At 42.6% G+C, this 24,670-nt stretch overlaps 3 protein-coding genes across 3 annotated transcripts; all 3 read right to left on the bottom strand.

Annotated features, from left to right (window-relative positions):
- Window positions 1-3,425: 3,425 nt before the first annotated feature.
- On the bottom strand, window positions 3,426-15,702 carry MKKS (MKKS centrosomal shuttling protein). Its single transcript, XM_073553833.1, has 4 exons — window positions 14,712-15,702; window positions 11,834-12,009; window positions 11,028-11,138; window positions 3,426-3,895 (listed from the first exon to the last, which is right to left on the bottom strand). Exons 1-4 carry the CDS (start codon window positions 15,700-15,702, stop codon window positions 3,455-3,457), a joined length of 1,719 nt encoding a protein of 572 aa, XP_073409934.1. The 3' UTR covers window positions 3,426-3,454.
- A 37-nt stretch (window positions 15,703-15,739) lies between these two features.
- Window positions 15,740-16,047, bottom strand: LOC141057291 (uncharacterized). The gene has a single exon (XM_073553835.1). The coding sequence runs from the start codon at window positions 16,045-16,047 to the stop codon at window positions 15,895-15,897; it is 153 nt and encodes a 50-aa protein (XP_073409936.1). The 3' UTR covers window positions 15,740-15,894.
- On the bottom strand, window positions 16,007-24,022 carry LOC141057290 (uncharacterized). The gene is made up of 3 exons (XM_073553834.1): window positions 23,883-24,022; window positions 18,588-18,808; window positions 16,007-16,090 (listed from the first exon to the last, which is right to left on the bottom strand). Exon 2 carries the CDS (start codon window positions 18,793-18,795, stop codon window positions 18,610-18,612), a length of 186 nt encoding a protein of 61 aa, XP_073409935.1. The 5' UTR covers window positions 18,796-18,808; window positions 23,883-24,022; the 3' UTR covers window positions 16,007-16,090; window positions 18,588-18,609.
- Window positions 24,023-24,670: the final 648 nt, after the last annotated feature.

The following is a 24,670-nucleotide window of genomic DNA, read 5'->3' as shown; positions in this document are numbered from 1 at the left end:
AGAATAAAAAAAAATATCTCGCACATCTAACGCTGGCTACTAGGCCTAATAATGGACTTCTACTCAGAGAACATTGAGACGTCAGTGGTTTTACGGATACAGCACATATCCATTATCGTTTATGGGGCTGTCCATAAGTCCTTTTTTTTCCAGATTGATAGGTTCGCACCAAAACATGGAGACATGTCTGATTTTGATCCAAGTCGCAGATGAACTCGCCAATGCAAGAGAGTAAAAAATAAAGCAGTACTCCATGCCATCCATTTTTCATTAGGTGTTTGATAGAAGCTTGATAACCTACCATCAGTTTTTTCTACATATTGAAAAATTGATGAAACTGACCAATCACTGATGAAAACCTGATCCAAAACATTGATTAAACAAGAAAAATTACTGTTGTCTGAATGACGTCTTACATAATCCACTTGCCAAAATTTAGAACCAAAAAAATTGACTTAGTCCTCACTCGGTGATTTTTCTTGAATGCAAAAAATGGTCCAATTTTTATCAGTTTGGTCAGTTTTCATCATCAGATTTCATCAGTTATTCTTACATAAATTAAAAAGCTTCTCCTTTCAAACACTCCATGAAAAACGATGGCATCCGAGTGCTGCCCGACTTTTTCTTGGACCCACAGACTTGCATTGGCAATCTTCATCCAAAACTCGGATCAATATTGAATATGTCTCCTCAATCTGCTGCGGACCCTTTGCTCAAATACTCAAGACATGTGAACAGCTCCATAGACTATAAAAAGGTACAAGCACCATCCATGGAAAACACTAATAGTTTTTTCTCGTAGGAGTTCTGACATCTAAATGACCCTTAGACCCAATTTGGTTGTATGGAAGGGTTATCTGAGCATGCGCCAAACTGGGCTAATGTCATTGTACAGGGAAGAGAGAAGGTGAGCTGTAACATCACCTGTTGTGACTGGTGGATCTTGGGTGATGTAGTAAAAGGCTTAAAGGGGTTGTTCAGTCTTAAACTACAAGTCTGCAGGCAGTCACTCTATGTAGCTGCAGACTTGCAAGTCCTCACATCGCGAGATGTGATGGATTCTGTGGTGCAGGTGCTGATATCTATACTCCCGGCCACATTTCAACTAGACTGTGAGAATGGCTTCTTCTGTCTAGTTGGAATATGTCTTGGAGTATAATTTTTGTGGTATAGATCGTGATAAAGAAATCTGAAAAAAAAAATTGCACAAAAAAATAAGAATACATACAATTAACAAACAAATCGGAATTAAACAATTGGTTGTTTTCTAATGACACATTCCCTTTAAGACGCAGCAGTATCATGGTGCCCCTAGTAGCAGCAGATTTGGATTTCAAGCTTTTATGGTAATGAATAGCTATCGTAGCTTTCGGTCCATGTTATTTTGAAAAATACTTGCATGTTAACACAGAAATAGTAGGATTTCAGAGCTATTTAAATGTGTTCTCGCTTAGAGGACGAGCTCACTTTCGCACAAATGTTTTTCAGTCTGAAAACAGGAGTGCAACATGTAAAGAGAAAATGTAAAATAAGATGTGCCCCTGGGGGAACTGACAAGGGGCAAGTTCAGATTTGGTGAATGTGAATACACAGCCTTCAGTGGAATATAGGGTGGGCCATTTATATGGATACACTTGGGTGGGCCGACTTCAAAATGGCCACCATGGTCACCACCCATCTTGAAACGTTTCCCCCCCTCCCATATACTAATGTGCAACAAACAGGAAGTTGATATCACCAACCATTCCCATTTTATTTAGGTGTATCCATATAAATGGCCCACCCTGTACATGTGGATTGAGTGAGGATAAAAACTAGAGCAATTACGTAGCCACATGTAACACATATGACATTGCCATGAATTCACTGTGGATTTCCAGCAAGATGTGTGTTGAATTATTTTTGGGCGTAACACCCATCTTTGATAGCTGACAGCACAGGCGCCATTCACTGTGTAATGGCCGATGCTGAGAACTAGAGCAAAGCTCCAGTTTAGCTGTTCCCCACTTACATTTGGTGCTTGGACGCTCATCGATATGAAATTGATGTTCTATCCCATCACAAGGCTGGAGAACCCCTTTAAGTAGCTGTAGATCTTCGTCCATATACATGTGGATACACTGCTTAACCCCTTAATGTCCAATGACGGACACAGTCCGTCATCAGACATTTCCCCTGCTTTGATGAGGGCTCCGGCGCTGAGCCCGCATCAAAGCCGGGACATGTCAGCTGTTATGAACAGCTGACATGTACCCGCAATAGGCGCGAGCGGAATCGCCGTCCGTCCGCGCCTATTAACTAGTTAAATGCCGCTGTCAAAGCTGACAGCGGGCATTTAAATAGCATTTCCGGCCACCGGGCCGGAAATGACCTCATCGCCGACCCCCGTCACGTGATCGGGGGTCGGCGTCATGTTGCCTGGACAACCAGAGGTCTCTATGAGACCTCTATGGTTGTTCCAGGCATATGGCTTTCAGCGCCACCCGGTGGTCGGCACTGAAAGCACAGCAGTAAATCTGCTACATATGGGTGATCATCGCTCATATGTAGCACAGCCGATCGGGTAGCGCAAGCTTCTAGCCTCCTATGGAGGCTATTGAAGCATGCCAAAAGTTAAAAAAAAAAAATGTTTAAAAATAAAAAAAATTAAAAAAACCTAAAAGTTCAAATCACCCCCCTTTCGCCCCAATCAAAATAAAACAGTAAAAAAAAAATCCCACATACACATATTAGGTATCGCCGCGTTCAGAATCGCCCGATCAATAAAAAAAAAGCATTAACCCGATCGCTAAACGGCTTAGCGAGAAAAAAATTCAAAACGCCAGAATTACGTTTTTTTGGTCACCAAGACATTGCATTAAAATGCAATAACGGGCGATCAAAAGAACGTATCTGCACAAACGTGGTATCATAAAAAACGTCAGTCCGGTACGGAAAAAATAAGCCCTCACCCGACCCCAGATCATGAAAAATGGAGAAGCTACGGGTCTCGGAAAATTGCGCAAATTTTTTTTTTTAGCAAATTTTGGAATTTTTTTTCACCACTTAGATAAAAGAGGACATAGACATGTTTGGTGTCTATGAACTCGTAATGACCTGGAGAATCATAATGGCAGGTCAGATTTAGCATCTAGTGAACCTAACAAAAAAGCCAAGCAAAAAACAAGTGTGGGATTGCACTTTTTTTGCAATTTCACCGCACTTGGAATTTTTTTCCCGTTTTCGAGTACACGATATGGTAAAACCAATGATGTCATTTAAAAGTACAACTCGTTCCACAAAAAATAAGCCCTCACATGGCCACATAAACGGAAAAATAAAAAAAGTTATGGCTCTGGAAAGAAGGGGAGGGAAAAATGAAAATGTAAAACCAAAAATACCCCTGGTCGTTAAGGGGTTAATCATGGGGACTTGTACTCATAGAATGGGATGAAAACAGTTTTAATTTTTTATATTAATTTATATCTTTAACAACGTATGCCAGATCCAAGATGAGCCCCGCCGTGTCCACAGCCACCCTTATACCATTACACTTTGCAGAGAAGCTATCTAAAATCAGAGTCTCTTTGGCAAGTAAGACTGGGGGGATCTCTGTGCGAGTCCGAGGGCTGAATGGTGGACACGGGCTTCCAAGCACAGTCCACTGTAGATCATTGCTGTTCTGGAGCAGCTGACAGCCACATGTATGTCCGGCTCCTCCATATTCACCATCACTGGCCTCAGGAGGTACAGACCAGACGTGTCCATCCTGGAAATCAGTAAGGATTTCGCCGCCATCATGTTCCAAACTTCGAGCAGTGGCCTCCAATGCGGAGCAGAAGCAGTCAGCTGCCAGCTTATACTCAGCCGCTGTACACCTCAGCTCTTCAAGATGGCTGCTGGGAAGACTGGAAACCTGAGAATATAACAAATACTACATTTACCTCTAATACACGATAATTACCAGGTCGTGTTTCACCTTAGGAACTCTGTACACTTTGGACAACACCAACTTCTAAGTAGTGATCATGAAGTGTCTCAAAGATGGGACCTACAGCAATCAACTGTGATCTGTACAGAAACCTGCAGTATGTCTTCATTTTACCTGCTGGCCACCATAGGGAGATTACAGGGAGTGAAATGCAAATTAAACAGTTACCGTATGTTTCGGACAATAAGATGCAACGGACCATAAAGGGGGTTTTTACACATAGCGATATCGCTAGCAATATCGCTAAAGCGTTACCGATTTTGTGACGCAGCAGCGATATCGCTAGTGATATCGCTATGTGTGATACTTACCTCTGACCGGCTCCCCCCGCTGTCTGTCGCTGATCACGCGAGATCGGCCGGGTCCATTTCTCGTCGGGCGCTTCCTGCTGGCGCCGACGAGCGGCGTGTGGACGTCAGGATCGCAGCATCTGAAAGGTAAGTAACGACCGCTGCTGCGTCGCTACATCGCTGTGAGATCTGCCTGTTTGGCTGCTCACTAGTGACCATTTAGCGATGCACCAGCGATCCTGACCGGGTCGTATCGTGGTCGGATCGCTGGTGCATCGCTAAATGTAAAGGGGCCTTAAGACGCATCTAGGTTTTAGAGGAGGAAATTAGGAAAAAAAAAATTGAAGCAAAAAAGTGGACAATTCTGTACTTAATATCCCCTATCCTGGTGTATATGGTCCCCTCATCCCCATCCTGATACACATGGCCCCCCTCATCCGTATCCTGGTATGCATGGCCCCATCATCCCTATCCTGATACACATGGCCCCTCATCCCTACCCTGGTATGGATGACACCCATCATCCCTATCCTGGTATGCATGGCCCTCTCATCCCTATCCTGGTATACATGGCCCTCTCATCCTGCATGCAATAAAAAAAAAAAAAATAAATCTTAACAATTGAAAAGATGTAAAGCATTAATGTTTTAATTTTTTTATTTATTCTCATTTGTTTCAATGGAAGTACATAATATTGTAAAAGAATTAAAAAATATTTGGTATTTCCATTTTTAAACACTAGGGGGAGCAGCTGCTGAAATTTCCATGAAAACCTATTTTACAACTAGCTCACATTACAACTGCAGTAAATGTGGGCGGGATCTGCGTGTGTGCGTACGTGTGTGATGTCACTCCTCTCCTTCCCTTCTGGGTGTTTGTAAAAGAATAAGAGAGGATGAAGTTTAGACCATTTTGTTGGGAGCGTCCAGTGATACTGACATGTGGAGAGCGTCTCCGAGGACAGCTGGCAGCACCGATTCTGTTAGTTGGTGCTGCTCTCTGTATCATAAGCTGGGGTTATATATGAAGAGTGTATCACACTGGGATTATCACATGCTACACTACACGTATCCAGATACAGTGCTCAGAGTAGTGTATCACATGATGAATTAGACACACCGGTCTGGGGAGTATCACACATGACGGGATTAGGTACACCGGTCTGGGGAGTATCACACATGACGGGATTAGGTACACCGGTCTGGGGAGTATCACACATGATGGGATTAGATACACTGGTCTGGGGAGTATCAAGCATAATGTGATTAGATATACCGGTCTGCGGAATATAATGCATGATGGGATTAGATATACCGGTCTGGGGAGTATCACGCATGACGGGATTAGGTACACCGGTCTGGGGAGTATCACACATGATGGGATTAGATACACTGGTCTGGGGAGTATCAAGCATAATGTGATTAGATATACCGGTCTGCGGAATATAATGCATGATGGGATTAGATATACCGGTCTGGGGAGTATCACGCATGATGGGATTAGATACAGGAAAATACACAAGCACGCTCTTAAGAAAATAAACAGAAAAATTCACACACACATGAAGGCTAAATACACATGCACGCAACATACACACAGGAAAATACACATGCATGCTCATAGGAAAATAGAAAAATTCACACACAGAAAAATACACATGCACGCTCATAGAAACAGGAAAATACACATGCACGCTCATAGAAACAGGAAAATACACATGCACGCCCATAGAAACAGGAAAATACACATGCACGCTCATAGAAACAGGAAAATACACATGCACGCTCACACACAGAAGAAAATACACATAGTAAATTACACACACTTTAACCTGCAATGCTCAATAATTTGTCAAATTCTCCCTTCCTTAATATCCCAACACACAAAAAGATGAGATGGAAAGCAGCTTCATGGGTTACCTGGAGTGTGATGGGCACAGGGCACAACACACAACTGATACAAGTTCTTCTCACAAAATTAGAATATCATCAAAAAGTTAATTTATTTCAGTTCTTGAATACAAACAGTGAAACTCATTATATAGAGTCATTACAAACAGAGTGATCTATTTCAAGTGTTTCTTTCTGTTGATGATTATGGCTTACAGCCAATGAAAACCCCAAAGTCATTATCTCAATTAATTATAATAATAAAAAAAAACACCTGCAAAGGTTTTAGAAGCATTTAAAAAGGTCCCTTAGTCTATTTCTGTAGGCTCCACAATCATGGGGAAGACTGCTGACTTGACCGATGTCCAGAAGGCAGTCACTGACAAACTCCACAAGGAGGGTAAGCCACAAAAGGTCATTGCTAAAGAGGCTGGCAGTTCAGAGTGCTGTATCCAGGCATATTAATGGGAAGGTGAGTGGAAGGAAAAACTGTCGTAGAAAAAGGTGCACAAGCAACCAGGGCTGTGAAGTCGGAGCTCATTTTGGTGGAGTCGGTATAAAATGGACCGACTCCTAAAATATATAATAAATTGGGTAAAGTAGTTCAATGCAGAATGTGTAGAATATTTTTTCATAGGAATTTGTGAAAGTTATGAAATGTCCTATAAATGGCTGTTCTATTCCTGATCTAAGGCTACATTCACACAAGAACAGGTTCTTGCTATTGTAACGGACAATGCTTCAAACATGATAAGTACAAGTAAACTGATGAATGAGAGTAATGAACAACAGCTAGAAGAAAATTTAGGATTCATTGTGTTTGAGATGGAGGGCCACAGTGCTGTTCATGTAACTGAGGAACAAACAGATATTACAACAGAACAGCAGCAAAATTATACTGTAGAAATAGATGATCTTGTTGAAGGTGCTTCAAAACACTTTCATATTCATCACATGCGCTGTTTTGTGCACACGCTGCAGCTGGCAATAAGAGATAGTCTGCAAGAGGGACATGCTGGAAATCTGATTGGAAAAGTGAGGAAATTGGCTATTGCCGCCAGAACCCCTAAAATTGATTCCATCTTGAAGAGACGTGCTGGGAAAGGGGCAATTGTCGATCAAGCCACTCGGTGGGGCAGCACTTATTTAATGATTGAGCGACTGCTTGAACTACAACCGTTTCTTATAGATATGGCGAACCCTCAGGCAACCCTAAATGAAGGTCAATGGACACAGGTGGCTGAATTGAAGGAATTGCTTAATCACCCATTTACCGTGACTAAAAAATTACAAGCTGAGGATTTAACTCCTGGCATTTTCATAAGGGAGTGAAAGAACTTGCTATTTTACCTGTCCCAAAGAGGAGGTTTAATCGCAGATGGCATTTCTGCTTCAATGAAACGGAGAGACACACAGCTATTGGAAAATAAAATTTTTCTGGCAGCTGCTTATGTGGACCCAAGTCATCGTATACTGCTTGATGATCAACAGCTTACTAAAGGAAAAGAAGCTCTGACTGAGGTAGCAGTTAGGATGAGTGGCCTACAGGTGGACTGCCAGGCGCAAGAGGACTTGGGTCCTGACAGTGCTACTGCTGCCATATCTTCATCCTCATCAGATGAGGCATTTGACTTTGACAAGTATTTGGATGATATGGAGCAGGCAAAACGTTGCCGCAAGGAAAAAAAATTTCACTCCGTCTCCTATAGCAAGAAGATTGACCATATTTCAGCAAAATGTTTCACTTGCTCTCAAAGAAAAAGAAAAATTCAACCATTCATCAAAACTGACTGTGCATGAGGCAATTCCTTTATACCTGGAAATTGTTAGATGTGTTGCCCATGTGGTTACGGCTTTTCCTCCAACCCAAGTTAGTGCAGAGAGGTTGTTCTCTGGCCTTAAAAAATATATTATATACTGTATATATATGTAATCGATATTACATAGTGTATTACATATTTACAATTTATTACAGTTTTTTGCGTTCTATAGATGTATTCCAATAAATATATATGTTCTATCTAATTGTCTTGATTATTGTATCATAAAAATGATTAAATGTCTGATGTTCACATTGTACTACAATAAATTTTTCACTTAAATATAAGCAATATATGTTGGAGTCGGAGTCGGTGTAAGGGAAATTGAGGAATCGGAGTCGCAGGTTTGGCTTAGGCTTGTTTCAGACATCCGTTTTTTGGCATCCGCATGCACCCGTCAAAGTGTGAAAAAACGGATCCGTTTCCATTTTGCCGCAAACGGATCCTTGTTTTGACGGATCCGCGGTAGCCGCTAATGGAAGTCTATGGGACAAAAAAACGGATCCTCAAAAAAAATGGCGGATCTGTTTTTTAACGGAAAACGACGGATTTAGACGGATTTTAAAAAACGGAAGTGTGATCCAGGCCTTACCGACTCCACGGTCCTGCAAGCAACCGGGATAACCGGAGCCTTGAAAGGATTGTTAAGAAAAGGCCTTTCAAAAATTTGGGGGAAGATTCACAAGGAGTGGACTGCTGCTGCAGTCATTGCTTCAAGAGCCACCTCACAGAGACGTATCCAGGACATGGCCTGCAAGTGTCGCATTCCTTCTGTCAAGCCACTCATGACCAATAGACAATGCCAGAAGCGTCATACCTGGGCCAAGGAGAAAAAGAACTGGACTGTTGCTCAGTGGTTCAAGGTGTAGTTTTCTGGTAAAAGTAAATTTTGCATTTAATTTGAAAATCACAGTCCCAGAGTCTGGAGGAAGAGTGGAGAGCCACACAATCCAAGCTGCTTGATGTCTAGTGTGAAGTTTCCACAATCAGTGATGGTTTGGGGAGCCATGTCATCGGCCGGTGTAGGTCCACTGTGTTTTATCAAGACCAAAGTCAGTGCAGCAGTCTACCAGGAAATTTTAGAGCTCTCCATGCTTCCCTCTGCTGACAAGGCTTTGGAGATGGAAATTTCATTCTCCAGCAGGACTTGGCCCCTGTCCACACTGCCAAAAGCACCAATACCTGGTTTACAGTGTCACTGTGCTTGATTGGCCAGCAAACTCGCATGACATTAACCCCATAGAGAATCTGTGGGGTATTGTCAAGAGGAAGATGAGAGACACCAGACCCAACAATGCAGACGAGCTGAAGGCTGCTATCAAAGCAACCTGGGCTTCCATAACACCTCAGCAGTGCCACAGGCTGATCACCTCCTTGCCACGCCGCATTGATGCAATAATTAATGCAAAAGGAGCCCCGACCAAATATTGAGTGCATTTACTGAACATACATTTCAGTAGGCCAATATTTCGGATTTTAAAATCATTTTTTCAAGCTGGTGTTATAAAGTATTCTAATTTACTGAGATAATGACTTTTGAGTTTTCATTTGCTGTAAGCCATAATCATCAACATTAACAGAAATAAACACGTGAAATAGATGATTCTATTTGTAATGACTCTATATAATATATGAGTGTCACTTTTTGTATTGAAGAACTGAAATAAATTAACTTTTTGATGATACTCTAATTTTGTGAGAAGCACCTGTATGAGCGCTCTCATCTAGCACTGCTGTTCTCCAATGTCTTGTGAGTCCGGCCCCTCCCCAACCTGGCTGATCTGACACTAGAGGCAGTTTTGCTTACGGAGAGAAGGGGAAGATGCTGCATGCAATGTAGATAACGCATCCTCCTCTAAGTTGCTTGTCGGGTGTAATGATGACAGTACATACATTAGCTCTGCTATGGCAGTGTATGTCTCTTTCTAAGGCGTAACAGTTCCATAGCAGAGCTATGTTAGTGACCAGGGCATAGTGGTGATCAGCAATCTGATAATGTACTACTAATCCCAGGCTGCTGATCACCGCCGAAGATACTCACCTCACCCAGGATCTCCGCTCCCTAGCAGCCCCTGTCATTGCATGCACTGAGCAGTGTATGCAATGAGAGGGAGAATGTGCGGACCACAGCATACACTCCGGTCGCCACAAAAATGTCCCTGATCTCCACCCACAGCGTGCCCAGGTCACAGCTAAGGCAGCCACAATACAAGAGATGCGGTCGGATGGCGACCGCAGCCTCTTATGCCCAGGGACTGAATTAAGTATTTGAGGTGTGAAAGTGTCGTGTTCAGACACTTACACCTCCCCAAATGCAAATATCAGCCCCCAGTGGCTGAATAAATATTAATAAATTAAAAACTTTTAAAACAGTGATTTTAATTTTGTATAAAAAAAATAATTGATTATATAATGATTAATAAAAAAAAACAAACAGTAACAAAACCAAAAGAGTTTTGTAGCTTGGGGTATAAGTTGTATGCACCAAAATGTCCTCAGTGGTGTCCAGCTCTGGCACATAACAACTTGCTGAACTCAGCCTGATGGACTCTGTTTGTAGCCACTCTCTGTATGCAAGAGATGAGGATCCTGAATAGAGGACTGCTTTTTGTTAACCCCTAATAGGGTATATGAAAAAAGAGATTTAGATTAAAGCTATACAATCCCTTTAACTACTGAATGACAACTCAGAATTATAACAATAATAAGTAGTGATGAGTAAATGTGCTGGGATAAGGTGTTATCTGAGCATGCTCGGGTGCTAACAGAGAGTCCTCAACGTGCTCGAAAAATATGTTCGAGTCCCCGCGGCTGCATGTCTCATTGCTGTTTCAACAGCAGCAACCCACGGAGGGATTACCTGTTTGTTAGGCAATACCTACATGTGTTGTGGCTATCAAACAGCCATGAGACACGCAGCCACGGGGACTCGAACGTGTTATTCGAACACGCCGAAAATACTGTATTAACACCCAAGCATGTTCGGATAACACCTTATCTGAGCATGCGCACTATTCGCTAGTAATAAGCTGTTCTTCTTCCGTTTCTAACCATATACCTGAAAACGGATGTAAGCGGCCACGTGTGCTTCAGTGCATCCCCCACCGAGCAGGAGCCAGGGGTCTTTAAGAAGAAGATTTAAAGTGTGTTCAGCTGTCTGACACGTTCGCTAGAAAGAGAAGATGAGCGAAAAATTATGAAATTGAAAAACTGTTCCTCGCTACAAAAGGCAAACTGCACATCTATTAATAGGGTCGTCCTGATGATAAAAATGACATGTAAAGAAAAATAAGTAAGAGGGACAATCCCCCCACTGATCACCTGAAGGTTACCCTGACCCCTCTGCTCTCTACATCCTGATCCCATCTCAACACTCCAGAAAAGCCAACCAATCACAGACTGATGAGGATCTCCACTGTGGTGATTGGCTCACAGGAGGCATTGCTGTTGTGCCAACATAGCACCAGGTAGTAGTAGTAGGGATGGGTGTGATCAGGTAAACCAGCAGAACAAGAGCTGCAGGGAATGGGTGAAGGTATTACTTATACAACTGTTTTTTAACACCACTCTGAACCCCTTACAAAGAGTTTTATTCCCTTGATACCCCTCTCTAAAAGTGAAAGATTCCTGCAGGAATCCTTAGCTTAAAGGGTTTCTACAAAAAATTTCACAATCATAGGACACTTTGGGGATAATGGAGGGTCCATTGATCAAGAATCTTTTTGGAGTCATGTGACCCCTTCGGGATCTGCCCAGGTGCATTGGCGTGATGCGTAAAGGGGGTGACCTGATCACTTTTCCTTATGTGTTCAACACTGATCAGACGGATATGTTCTCCTCTAGGTCACTTAGTAGCCGATTTACCGTAAGCTCTTTTAGGGAGGTCTCGTTCCGGTTGCAGAGCACAATACTGCAAACAGTAGTGGTATCGGGCAGAAGATGCAGGTACTGCTTATTCCCATAGGACACTTTACTGATCTGCTGGAGGCGGCCATAACAAGCAGAGGACACCGGGCAGAGAGATGCTACAGGCTGTGCACCTGTGAGAAAAGGAGATAATAAAAAAAAAAAAAGACCATGGTCTAAAACACAGAATCACAATATTTTGCCATGTATTCATTTACTGCACCGATTACTCGCTGAACCATGTACAATTCAGAGGATTGTAAATGATTTAGCCCCAGAGATACCCCTAGTCATGTTTCATTGTCATAAAGGGGAGCTGCCTGTAGGTGGCACTGGGGAGTTTTCTCTCTGTATGAGAGCTAATTTGCATACTTTTTCCCCCAGAAGCAGCTTACGTTAGGACTCCTATTATTATTACTATGACAATGCGTTACAGAGGTATACTGGGGACTAAACAGGCGAACCTGACAGCAGATTCATTCTGCCCAAACACAGACAGAAGAATCAGGCACTGGCTAAATTATTGCAGCTGTGTTATTCTGGATGCCAGAGAAAACATTTTTAAAGTTTGTCTGGAGCCATGTATCTGGGATGACTAAAAAAAAAATAAATAAATAAATAAAAAAAATCGCAAGCCTCCCCTTGTATGTGTGTGTAGTGAAACACTTATCAAGAGAAGCGGGGAAGCAAGGAGTCAACAGTCGACTGGGAACAGCATCTTGGACTAGTCAGTCTAAAGGCGTTCTTCCCATCCGCTTTTTCAAGTCAGTGTCTGATTTAGGTTTACCGTTGTTTGGGCAGCCCACCGGATCTCCCGACAGGTTACCTTTAAAAAGAAAAAATGACAAGCTCTCCCTCCTCCCGTTTGTATCAACTCCTGTGGAACTTTTATGGACTTCGTGCGCTGCTTGACATAATACATGATGATAAATACATTAAAAGATCGATGTTTTTTATTTTTTCCCCAATAAAATAACAACATTTCTTTTTATTACATTCACAGATAAAATTTATAAGAAAAAGAAAAAATAATTTAGAAAAGAAAAAAAAAAAAAAAAAAAAATTAGGTTCGTGATTTTTTTTATATGATTTTTCTTCTTTTCTCAATTATTTTTTCTTTTTCTTATAAATTTTATCTGTGAATGCAATAAAGAAATGTTATTTTATATACAATTCAATGATCGTGTTTTGTCATGTGACAGATTCGCACGTCAGTGTGAACTTTGACTTCTTACAAAAAACATGTGACTATTGGCGCCAATTTTCACACGTGAAGTGTATTATCTGGAAACAACGCCACTTTTTCATGTATGCTATCCTCTGAGGAAGAAGTAGCTCATACTTTGAAACGCGTTGGGAAAAATAAAAAACATAGATCTTTTAATGTATTAGTAGTCGTGTATTATGTCAAGCAGCGCACGAAGTCCATAAAAGTTCCACAGGAGTTGATGTTTCGGCGGTCATTTCTTTGACCCTTGGACGAGCAGCAGCTGATCAATAACTCTATGCGCTATATCTCTCCTACAGGAGGTGAGTAGATTCTTAACACGCTTTTATGTTTATCATCAGATAAGACCCTATTTGCGCTCTTTCGTTCCTATAGTGCAATATATTGAAACTCCTCCCGTTTGTATGGCATTTCTGCGAGCATTTTTACTATAGGTTTTGCTACTGGATTTGAAAGATGGGCGTAATCAAAAATGCAGGAGGAGGAGAAAATACAAATAAAATACTACAGTACTACATCTGGGCAATAAAAATTTAAAAAGCATATATAGAATGGGAGGAATAGGGCTAAGTGACAGCACATGTGAAAAAGACTTGGGTATACTAATAGATCACAGACTGAATATGAGTCAACAGTGTGATGCAGCAGCAAAAAAGGCAAATGCAATTCTAGGATGTATTAACAGAAGCATACAGTCTAGATCACGTGAAGTCATTATTTCCCTCTACTCCTCTTTGGTCAGACCTCATCTGGAATATTGTGTCCAGTTTTGGGCACCACATTTTAAAAAAGACATCAACAAACTGGAGCAAGTTCAGAAAAGAGCGACCAGAATGGTGACCGGTCTGCAAACCCTGTCTTATGAGGAAAGGTTGCAGGATTTGGGAATGTTTAGTTTGCAAAAGAGAAGACTGAGAGGAGACTTAATAGCTGTCTACAAATATCTAAAGGGCTGTCACATTGTAGAAGGATCAACTTTATTCTCATTTGCACAAGGAAAGACTAGAAGCAATGGGATGAAACTGAATGGGAGGAGACACAGATTAGATATTAGAAAAAAACTTTTTGACAGTTAGAGTGATCAATGAGTGGAACAGGCTGCCACGAGAAGTGGTGAGTTCTCCTTCAATGGAAGTCTTCAAACAGAGGCTGGACAGACATCTGACTGGGATGATTTAGCGAATCCTGCTTTGAGCAGGGGGTTGGACCAGATGGCCCAGGAGGTCCCTTCCAACTCTACGATTCTATGATTCTAAATAACAATGCGTGAACAAAGTCTTAAATGGCAGCTTTCTTTCAGAAAAGCTAGTCTACCAGCAGGTGGCTGTGGCTATGAGCGGCACTGTTTTTTTAGCAAAGTTTTTTCAATCTTGAAAAACTAATTTAATGCAAACCCTCCCTCCCCCCCCCCAAAAAAATCCAAACAAACAAAAAAACTTTATTTTTGGAAGCGTAACTAAATCTAGTTTTGAAAAACTTCTGAATACTTTAGTGGAATCATGGATCTCTCACCAATAATAATGTCAGAAATCCTTGATAGCTGGAAGGACTACAGTAGGAACTCATGTTATACTGTACATCACTATAAGTACATCACTATGTTATTACCTGTCATTTTACTTAACGGTTCCATCAAAGCTGCTCCTAATCTGTCCAAGGCAAAGACATCGTGCTCCTTCAAATACTGTTTCAGGGATGGGTGGATCACTTTTTGACACACAAGTATTTGCACATCATCATCCACTAACTGTCTCCCTAAATCAATCAATTGGTCCAACATGACTTTTTCTGGATCTGCCCCAGCCATAACTTCTACTGTGCCATCTCCGGTATCACTAAATTCTCCACACAACGATCCGGAAAACAAGGCTAACTTAATGTTGGCTGGGGGTAGTCTGAAGGAAGGTGACGTTCTGCTCCAACCGCAGGCTGGCGCTTCAATGAGCACGCCAGGGATGAAGGCAGAGTCCATAACGTTTGCGCCTTCTACAGCCACGATCACGGTTCTTCCTAAAGCATGATTGGCACCGGTCACATTGGGTACTTTGCAGAGAAAAGCTTTAACGATCAGTAGACTGACGTGATCTACTTCTTTTATGGTCATCATGCATGCTGGCTTGCTACACAGCACGGAGCGGCTTAGGGCCAGCAGTGATTTGCTGTGGGTAAAATCGACATTGATTTTGCAAGCACAGTCCTCTGACTTCAGGTAACTCAAACACATGTCAAGAAGACTCTGGTATAACTTAATCACCTTGTGGGTAGAGACCGGTAATTTCAGGCACTTGTCAATCAAGTTGCAACAAAAATTTGCTGCAAACAGTCCACAATCATTGAAAGTAGAGATATGATTACGGACGGAGGCGACTAGTAACTGTAGTGCAGGATGAGTGACCGAAATCCCACTGAGTAAGGCAGCGGATTGTGATGTCGTCGTAACGTGCCCTCCACTATCATTATGGATCTGCTTCAGTCTTCCGTAAGGGCCATAGCAAGATGCCACCATCATCTGTATCACACTCAATGCCTGCCTGAGCAATGCACTGGTTAAAGGCCCGGCGGTACACGACGATTGCTTTTTCTGTTCAACTCTTTCCATTATGTAAAATTCTTATTTCTCAAGAAAATTAAATCGGTTTAGGATTTAAAAATCATATAATTTATTAATCTTACACCAATACGGGAGGGAAATGTGTGACATGAAGGATGTACGCTGGCAAGTACTGATAGCATGAACATTGGGCAATTGTGAATTATCCAGTGGCACGGTCATATAAGGGGCAGTCTCTGTTCAGTCGCTGCTTTTAGCATCTCTGACGGCCACAGTTTCTCTAGCAGAACTCTTTGCAACTCTTTGAATAAAATATGTCCCAAAGTGAATGCCTAGAAAGGATATCCCAGCGACCCAGAACCAATTCCTCCGCAAAAATGATTTTGGCTTCATGGCACCTCGGCTTCCAGGTCAAGGAGAGGATAGTTTAAAAAGTCTGGGGGAAAAGAAAAAATGGCAATTACATTCAATTTCATTCTGAAATATGGAAACTATTGTGAATTTTGCTTAAAGCACCACTCAAGAGTTTTTTTTTTATTGCATCGTGGAGTGGCACTTTAAATGTAAGTTCCCTGCCTCATATATTCTGCTGCCTTCTTCCTTTTCCAGCTTTGCTCCCCCGCAAAAAAAATTGACTTGCCGCCTGCTCCAGTGCTTCATGGAGCACGCCGGAGGCCACTTTTCAATACAAGTCTATGACCGCCTGGTTCTGGCCCCATTCTCCCTCTCATAGACTTGCATTGAGCTCCTGTGACGTAGCTTCTGACTTCCAGCCAGTTAGAAGCTGAGCTCACAAGATGATGTCGCAGGACAGGAGCAGCATCGGTAAAAGGTGAAGCCACCAGAGGATGAGTATAAGAATGGGGGAAGGGTGCTTACATGTAAAGCGCCACTCCAGTGTGGAAAAACGCTGGAGTGGTGCTTTAAAGGAATTTGTAAAATGATCATTAGAATTAACCATTCTGGAGATCTGATCTCTGGGACCCCAACAATTCTAAAAATATAAAAAGCTGCAATGCTGACTTTCACTATGGAAATTTCACTCTGATTTTCTGTAGAGCAGCACACCAGACTACTCACTAGAATAGAAGGTGCCGCTCTGCACAGAAAACTGTAAAGGGGCTGAGGTAATAAATTATCACAGAGGATCAGTGCAAGCCCCAGAGGTCGTATCCATAAGAATCAAAGTGATGGAATATTCAACGATATGCATACATTTTATAGATGGGAAGATCCCTTGAAGGAAAAATATTGTATGTCAGTACCTACTGAGATCTAGAACTTAAATGAATAACAATTACAAGGCTGAGACCTGGACAACCCCCTTCTGTACTATGAGGCACCCTGCAGAATTGCTGCTAAAACCCCTAGCCATCTGCTGGTATGACGAGGGAATGATGTAGGCAGCTGCACATTATAGCCACTACATAGGAAACGCAGAGTAAGGGCGCAGTCAGGTGGACGTATAAATCGGATCAAAATCGGGAAGCAGTGCACAGACTGACCGGTGGCTCTCCCGACCCAAGCGTGACAGCTGCATATATTCCTACGAAGCCGTAATGCTCGGGTCGGAAAGAGTGTCGGCCAGTCCAGGCATTGCGGTCTGATTCATATTGACGTCTGACTGCACCTTAAAAGGCAAGTGCACTTTGTCTAGGACACACCAGGAGCTTTCCCAGTATTCCCATCCACTAGAAGGAAGCCAACCGTCCTTTTGGTCTCCGTTTGGCAGGCATGTGCCTTTGCTGGGGGGCCCTATGATGTCCAGAAGCCCTAATAAGTAATATATCCAGTTAGGAGAAATCCTCTGAAAAGTCTTAAAGGAGGCTTCCAGCTTTAAGGATTTTATTGTGTGTAAAATAAAATCAGCCTTAATTACGCTGTGGTACTCAAGCCCGGCTCGCTGTCATGGCTGCAGCCGAGAGGTTATGACTATAGCATGTGAACACTGCAGCCAATCCCTGGTCTCAGTAACCTTGTAGACTACATGATGCAGTGCGCACATCAACAACAACAGGGGGCAGCCCATCCTAGTAACATGTCAGAACATGCTGTAGTATGAAGAAAAACAGCTCTTGAGACTTGTGCCTCAGGTGACAGAGGAGCTCTATTGTAAGCTCACCTACTGGAGAAGGGTTGTGACAGGAGAAAAAATAATTCTTCTCCTCAGCTAACTGATCACAAAAGTTCTTTTTCTCGAGCCTCAGTCCTACGTGCACAGTGAGCAGAGTAGAGATTTTTCTCTTCTCCTGGTCTCAAGGAAAAACATGCATTTACAATACAGCTCCTCTGTCAGTTGAGACACAGGTCTCGGGAGCAATGTTTCTTCAGATTGCAGCCCGTCCTGACACACGTGACTAGGACGGGTTGCCGACTGACACACGTGATTAGGACGGGTTGCCGTCTGAGTTACGGGGCTGGGACAGTTATATTACATTCCTGGAGAACCCATTTAAAGAGTGGGTGAAAGTGAGGTAACAACTTGTAAGCTGACCTGGGAGCCAGATAATTTGTCAATTGGATTTCAATAAACAAATCATAATAAACATTTTTTTACAATTGAGCAGAACGACTTGATGCCTCATGCACCAGATAAGAGTTGTATGGAGGAGGTTTCACCATGTTTGGAGCTATTCTCTCTAATGCTTAAATATGAGAATAGTATCTTATATAAGGCTGATGTCACGATTTGTACATATTTAAATTGACAGGATAAAAAACTTAATATGTATGTACAGGTTCAGTAAATATCTCTAGGAGTGCCTTTTTCCAAGTCTGTCCATAATGGGCTATAATATGGCCATGCACATGCAGCTTTATTACAGATTTCTTAATTTTAAACATAGAATATGTGCAAACGAATGTCCTGATGTTTATTTTTGGAGCATGGTATGTAAAAGCTGGAAATACAGATGGATAGAATAGACACCTACCCAAAGGACCACAATCACACCATTATTTGTCTTTTGGATCCGTTTCTTCACTTGAAAGAAACCGAAAAATGGATGGTAATCGACCTTGACCCTCAGGATGAAATATTGGGTTTGACTGCATGTTAATCCAGCCCCAGTGTATTACTCCAAGACTTGTCCCCATAACAATCAAAACTTTGTAGCTCTTCCATATTGATTTTAGTCCCATCACTTGGATCAATCTACACAAAAACAAAAAATAAATGAAAGGAAAATAATGCTACAAATCGGAAATAACACAGCAGGGCCTGGAGAAAGACGCATGTCTGAGTACGAGCGGGACCAAGAATGCCCACAGATAAGTCAAATTTAGTCCTCTAAAAGGTTATGGAAACCTCTGAGATGAAAAACATGTTTTTGATATATGTTAGTTATATGTTGCGCAAAGTTTCAGCCAGCAATCTTCATTCCATTATTCACTTTCAAAACCCCTGAAATGCTGTTTGCTGCCTGATCCAAGTTTCAGAACTTTCTCTTCTGGGATTGACCCTCCCTGTTATTATAGGCTGAACGCTAGGTATGCGTGCATCCAGGATGTGGCTGTACTCATTGCTCTTATCAGTACAGCTTCTATTCCGCACACAATGCAGTTTTCTCTTCCCAACAGTTTTTCGCATCTCCACCTGCTATTACTTGTGCCAGCTGCTAAGCTCAATGATTGGCTGTAGCGGTTATGTGACCTGTCAACATGATGGACCACTGCAGCCAAAACATTGAGACCAAAAAAGTGTCAGGAAGGTACCTGCTCTGTTTGTTATTTTAAATACATGAATGCTTTTAGAGTCTACTTTCCTTAAATGGGTTTACCATTTTGAAAAAACCTCTGTCCCCTGGCTGCAATTTGTTTATAAAAAAAATAAACCCATCACTACTCCCCCCTTCCCAGGTCCAGCACAACATCTCTGCCACTAATTCTGGTGTCTGTTATTGTCTGCACAGCTGACATCACGCTGACAGAGCTGCAGCCAATCAGTGGCTCAATAAGAGACTAGGAACAGCAACAAATAATCAGAGCCGGACCCGGTGATGGTGAAAAAAGTTATGTTTGCTTTATTTTTTTTTTTTAAATGCTGCTGGAAAATCCCATTTAAAAAGGTCTTTTAAAGGGAATCTGTCCCCCCTTTTTTGAGATATCATATAATGATATCATTCAATTGTGTGTCACATAAGGATTCTCTTAGGCTGGTTTCACATTAGCGTTGAAACAACGCTGCGCACTGCGTCGGTAAGCCCCGCCCCGATCCGGCTCCCTGCCCGCCCCATCCGAGATCACCGCCTACTTTCGCATTTGCACGCATGCGATCGGCGCACCCTATCTTTAGCATAGGGTGCGCAGATCATGCGCTGCCAGTGTGAAAGTAGCGTGCTGCGCACTTTTGACGGTGCGCGGAAATGCAGCATGTTGCATTTTGGCGCGCACGGCGCACCGTCAAAAGTGCGCAGCACGCTACTTTCACACTGGCAGCGCATGATCTGCGCACCCTATGCTAAAGATAGGGTGCGCCGATCGCATGCGTGCAAATGCGATAGTAGGCGGTGATCACCGACGCAGTGCGCAGCGTTGTTTTAACGCTAATGTGAAACCAGCCTTAGTACTTTTGCTTCCCCTTGACCCCGCACCTTTCATGCATAAATACCTTTTTTATATCGGTTCAGATGTATGTAAACTGCCGCTGTCTGGTCAGCTGGGCGGGGATTATTCACCTGCTCCCCCCCTCCCTGTCTTGTTCTACACATTTCTTCTGAAATATCACATGGTCATAAGTATTCAGACCCTTTGCTCTGGCGCTGCTGGTGTAGGTCCACTGTGTTTTATCAAGACCAAAGTCAGTGCAGCCGTCTACCAGGAAATTTTAGAGCACTTCATGCTTCCCTCTGCCGACAAGCTTTTTGGAGATGGAAATTTCATTCTCCAGCAGGACTTGGCACCTGTCCACACTGCCAAAAGTACCAGTACCTGGTTTACAAACAGCATCACTGTGCTTGATTGGCCAGCAAACTCGCCTGACCTTAACCCCATAGAGAATCTATGGGGTATTGTCAAGAGGAAGATGAGAGACACCAGACCCAACAATGCAGACGAGCTGAAGGCTGCTATCAAAGCAACCTGGGCTTCCATAACACCTCAGCAGTGCCACAGGCTGATCACCTTCATGCCGCGCCGCATTGATGCAGTAATTGATGTAAAAGGAGCCCCGACCAAGTATTGAGTGCATTTGCTGAACATACATTTCAGTAGGCCAACATTTCTGATTTTAAAATAATTTTTCAAGCTGGTGTTATAAAGTATTCTAATTTACTGAGTTAATGACTTTTGGGTTTTCATTGGCTGTAAGCCATAATCATCAACATTAACAGAAATACTTGAAATAGATCACTCTGTGTGTAATGACTCTATATAATATATGAGTTTCACTTTTTGTTTTGAAGAACTAAAATAAATTAACTTTTTGATGATATTCTAATTTTGTGAGAAGCACCTGTATATGTTATTCTGTAATGTCTCCATTGTCCTCTCTGAATTGTAAAGTGCTGGGGAATATGTTGGCACTATAAAATTACAAATTATTATTAACCCCTTAATGACAGAAGCTTTTTTCTGTTTTCGTTTTTCACTCCCCTTCTTCCCAGAGCCATAAGTTTTTTATTTTTACATCAATATGGCCATGTGAGGGCTTATTTTTTGCGGGACGAGTTGTACTTTTGAACGACACCATTGGTTTTACCATGTCGTGTAACAGAAAACGGGAAAAAAATTCCAAGTGTGGTGAAATTGCAATCCCACAGTTTTTTTTTGTTTGGCTTTTTTGATAGGTTCACTAAATGCTAAAACTGACCTGACATTATGATTTTCCAGGTCATTACGAGTTCATAGACACCAAACATGTCTAGGTTCCTTTTTGTGGTGAAAAAAAAATTCCAAACTTTGCTAAAAAAAAACAACAAAAACAAAAAAACAAACTTGCGCTATTTTCCGAGACCCGTAGTGTCTCCATTTTTCATGATCTTGGGTTGGGTGAGGGCTTATTTTTTGTGTGCTGAGATGACGTTTTTAAGGATACCATTTTTGTGCAGATATGATCTTTTGATCGCCCGTTATTGTATTCTAATGCAATGTTGCGGCGACCAAAGAAATGTATTTCAGGTGTTTTGATTTTTTTTTCCCCGCTACGCCTTTTAGCAATCGGGTTAATCCTTTTTTTTTTTGCTGATAGATTGAGCGATTCTGAACGCGGTAATTCCAAATATGTCAATGTTTGATTTCATTTTTATCAATTTTGAATGGAGCAAAAGGGGGGTGATTTAAACTTATTTTTTTCATACTTTTAACAGCATTTTTTGTTTTACTTTTGTCATGCTTCAATAGTCTCCATGGGAGGCCACAACTCGATCGCCTCATATAGGTGATGAGCAGATCGCCTACATCAGGGCTGTGGAGTCGGTAAGCCAAACCTGCGACTCCGACTCCTCAATTTCCCTTACACCGACTCCGACTCCAACTCTGACTCCGACTCCACGACTCCGACTCCCACACATATTGCTTATATTTAAGTGAAAAATTTATTGTAGTACAATGTGAACCTCAGACATTTAATCATTTTTATGATCCAATAATCAAGATATTTAGATAGAACAGAATATATATTGTGTACTACCCGGTTTTCATTCTTTTTGGTACAGATACGATATGGATAGACAGATATGGATAAATGGATATATAGATAGAGCAAATTTCTAATCTGCTTTTGCTATTGAAAACATTATCTATGAGCTCAAAAACCTTTCAGGTGATGCAGTTTTTTAAAAAGATGATCAACTTTTGCAGCTGAAAAACGTATCCTCAAAAAACACAGGAAAAACGCTGTGTGTGAATGTAGCCTTAGATCAGGAATAGAACAGTCATTTATAGGACATTTCATAACTTCCCAAACTCCTATAAAAAAATATTCAGCACATCCTGCATTGAATTACTGTACCCAATTTATTATATATTTTAGGAGTCGGAGTCGGTCCATTTTATACCGACTCCAACTCCGACTCCACCAAAATGAGCACCGACTCCGACTCCACAGCCCTGGCCTACATGTAGCAGGATTACAGCGTTGCTATGAGTGCCGACCACAGGGTGGGCGCTCATAGCAATCCGGCATCAACAACCATAGAGGTCTCCAGGAGACCTCTGATTGTTATGCCGATGCACCGCTGACCTCCGATCACGTGACGGCGGTCAGTGATGCATGTATTTCCGGCTGAGTGTTTGACAGCGGCATTAAACTAGTTAATAGGAGCGGTGGATCGCGATTCCACCTGCGCCTATTGTGGACACATGTCAGCTGTTCAAAACAGCTGACATGTCCCGGCTGTGATGCAGGCTCACCACCGGAGCCGTCATCAAAGCGGGGATGCTGCCATCGGACGTACTATTGTGCCCAATGGCAGTAAGGGGTTAAAATTATTAGCGCACATTTGTTACGTGTGGAGGAAAGGCGATTCCAGCATCTCTATAGGAAAGGGATCTTTACAGTAACAGGTCAGAACCACAGATACATGATAAACATTTAAGAAAAAAAAAAAAAAGAACTGGACCCTTTCCTCTTGGCAGCCTCAATGGCATAGTGGGTCATACGCTGGATTAGAACTGGTGGAGAAACGTTGGGCCGGTGTCTTCTCAACCTACGTAACTAGAGATGAGCGAACCCAAACTTAAAAGTTTGGGGTTCGTACCGGACAGTGTCCGTCTGATGCTAAACGCAGAACGCGGACTTCTCCCGGAGCTCCGCTGCAATGTTCGACGTTCTGGGGGAAGTGCGGTGTAGAGACAGCGAGAGAATGTTCCGGCTGAGAAGTTCGGGTCCCCGATATTTTCAAGGGGGTTCAGGTTCTGGCTGAAGTTTGGGAACAGTTCTGGTACCAGGACCACATCTTCGAATCCAGTTTGGGTTCGGTAACAGAATCCAGACTTCTCTGGGGCCCCTAATCAAGACTCCTGCCAAAAACAGAGCTGTTGCCCGTAGCAACCAGACCTGCACACCTGCACGTTTAGGTGTAATCCCTCTTCTACCTTGGTTGTGTTCCCAGCTGTTGGGCTTCATTGTCACCCCTGACGCTTGCGCAGCTGCAGTGCTACATTTGCAGTGAGTTCTAGGCTACTACTTTCCACACCAGTGACACCGACACCCCCATTATTAGTGCTCGGCTACAGGTTCCCATTGAGTGTAACACGTTACGTCACCTCTCCCCGCTCCTCAGCCTCACCTGTACCGTACACACAACAACCGGCTGCGGCGCAGGAGGTCCAGAACCGGAAACACCGCGCTCAGGTCACCTTCTGCGCCTGTAATCCCGCTGCCAACCTTCCACCAATAGCAGCGCGACTCTTACTTGTGTTTTGTAACATTCCATGATACGTGAGCGCCCATTGGTTGATATTGTAACCGCTACTTTATTAGAGGGGAAAACGACGAGAAGGAAACGGGCTACAAAAACATGGAGGCGGCAAACGCTGTGTAATCTGGAAATCTCTGCCTCTCCTTTCACTCCTGATTCAATAAATTATTTAGATTTTGTACAAATGTCTGGAAATCTTGGTATTATTTTTTTCAGATTGGTAGATGATCAGTCAAAGCCAATACCAGATTTCCAAGCCAACTGTAGTAAAAATACAAAAGTATATTTGTCTTGTGTAAATGGAGTCAGTGTCAGACCTGTGGTGTATCTGTGTAATGTCTGGTGCAGACAAACCCTGGTGCTATGGTCACGATTTGTGTGTGTGTGTGTGGGGGGGGGGGGGGGGTAGCAACATAAACTATGTCACCTGTCGTCTTATTGAAGCAGCGTTACTATGTCACCTGTCGTCTTACTGAAGCAGCGTCACTATGTCACCTGTCGTCTTATTGAAGCAGCGTCACTATGTCGCCTGTCGTCTTACTGAAGCAGCGTTACTATGTCGCCTGTCATCTTACTGAAGCAGCGTCACTATGTCACCTGTCATCTTACTGAAGCAGCGTCACTATGTCACCTGTCGTCTTATTGAAGCAGCGTCA

Source organism: Dendrobates tinctorius, unplaced genomic scaffold (assembly GCF_039654945.1).
Source record: "Dendrobates tinctorius isolate UK_male_01 unplaced genomic scaffold, ASM3965494v1 ptg000203l, whole genome shotgun sequence".
In the NCBI taxonomy this organism is placed as follows: Eukaryota; Metazoa; Chordata; class Amphibia; order Anura; family Dendrobatidae; genus Dendrobates; species Dendrobates tinctorius.
This window is presented reverse-complemented; position numbering and strand designations above follow the sequence as displayed.

Excerpts from the sequence above, each read along its gene's own strand:
- MKKS (XM_073553833.1), bottom strand. The coding sequence starts at position 15,702 with ATGGAAAGAGTTGAACAGAAAAAGCAATCGTCGTGTACCGCCGGGCCT. Across the intron at positions 12,010-14,711 it reads ACCGTTAAGTAAAATGACAG|GTGCACAGCCTGTAGCATCT; the intron begins GTAATAACATAG and ends CTTTTCTCACAG. Across the intron at positions 11,139-11,833 it reads CCTCCCTAAAAGAGCTTACG|CGAACGTGTCAGACAGCTGA; the intron begins GTAAATCGGCTA and ends TTCTCTTTCTAG.
- LOC141057291 (XM_073553835.1), bottom strand. The coding sequence starts at position 16,047 with ATGAAGCCAAAATCATTTTTGCGGAGGAATTGGTTCTGGGTCGCTGGG.
- LOC141057290 (XM_073553834.1), bottom strand. The coding sequence starts at position 18,795 with ATGGGACTAAAATCAATATGGAAGAGCTACAAAGTTTTGATTGTTATG.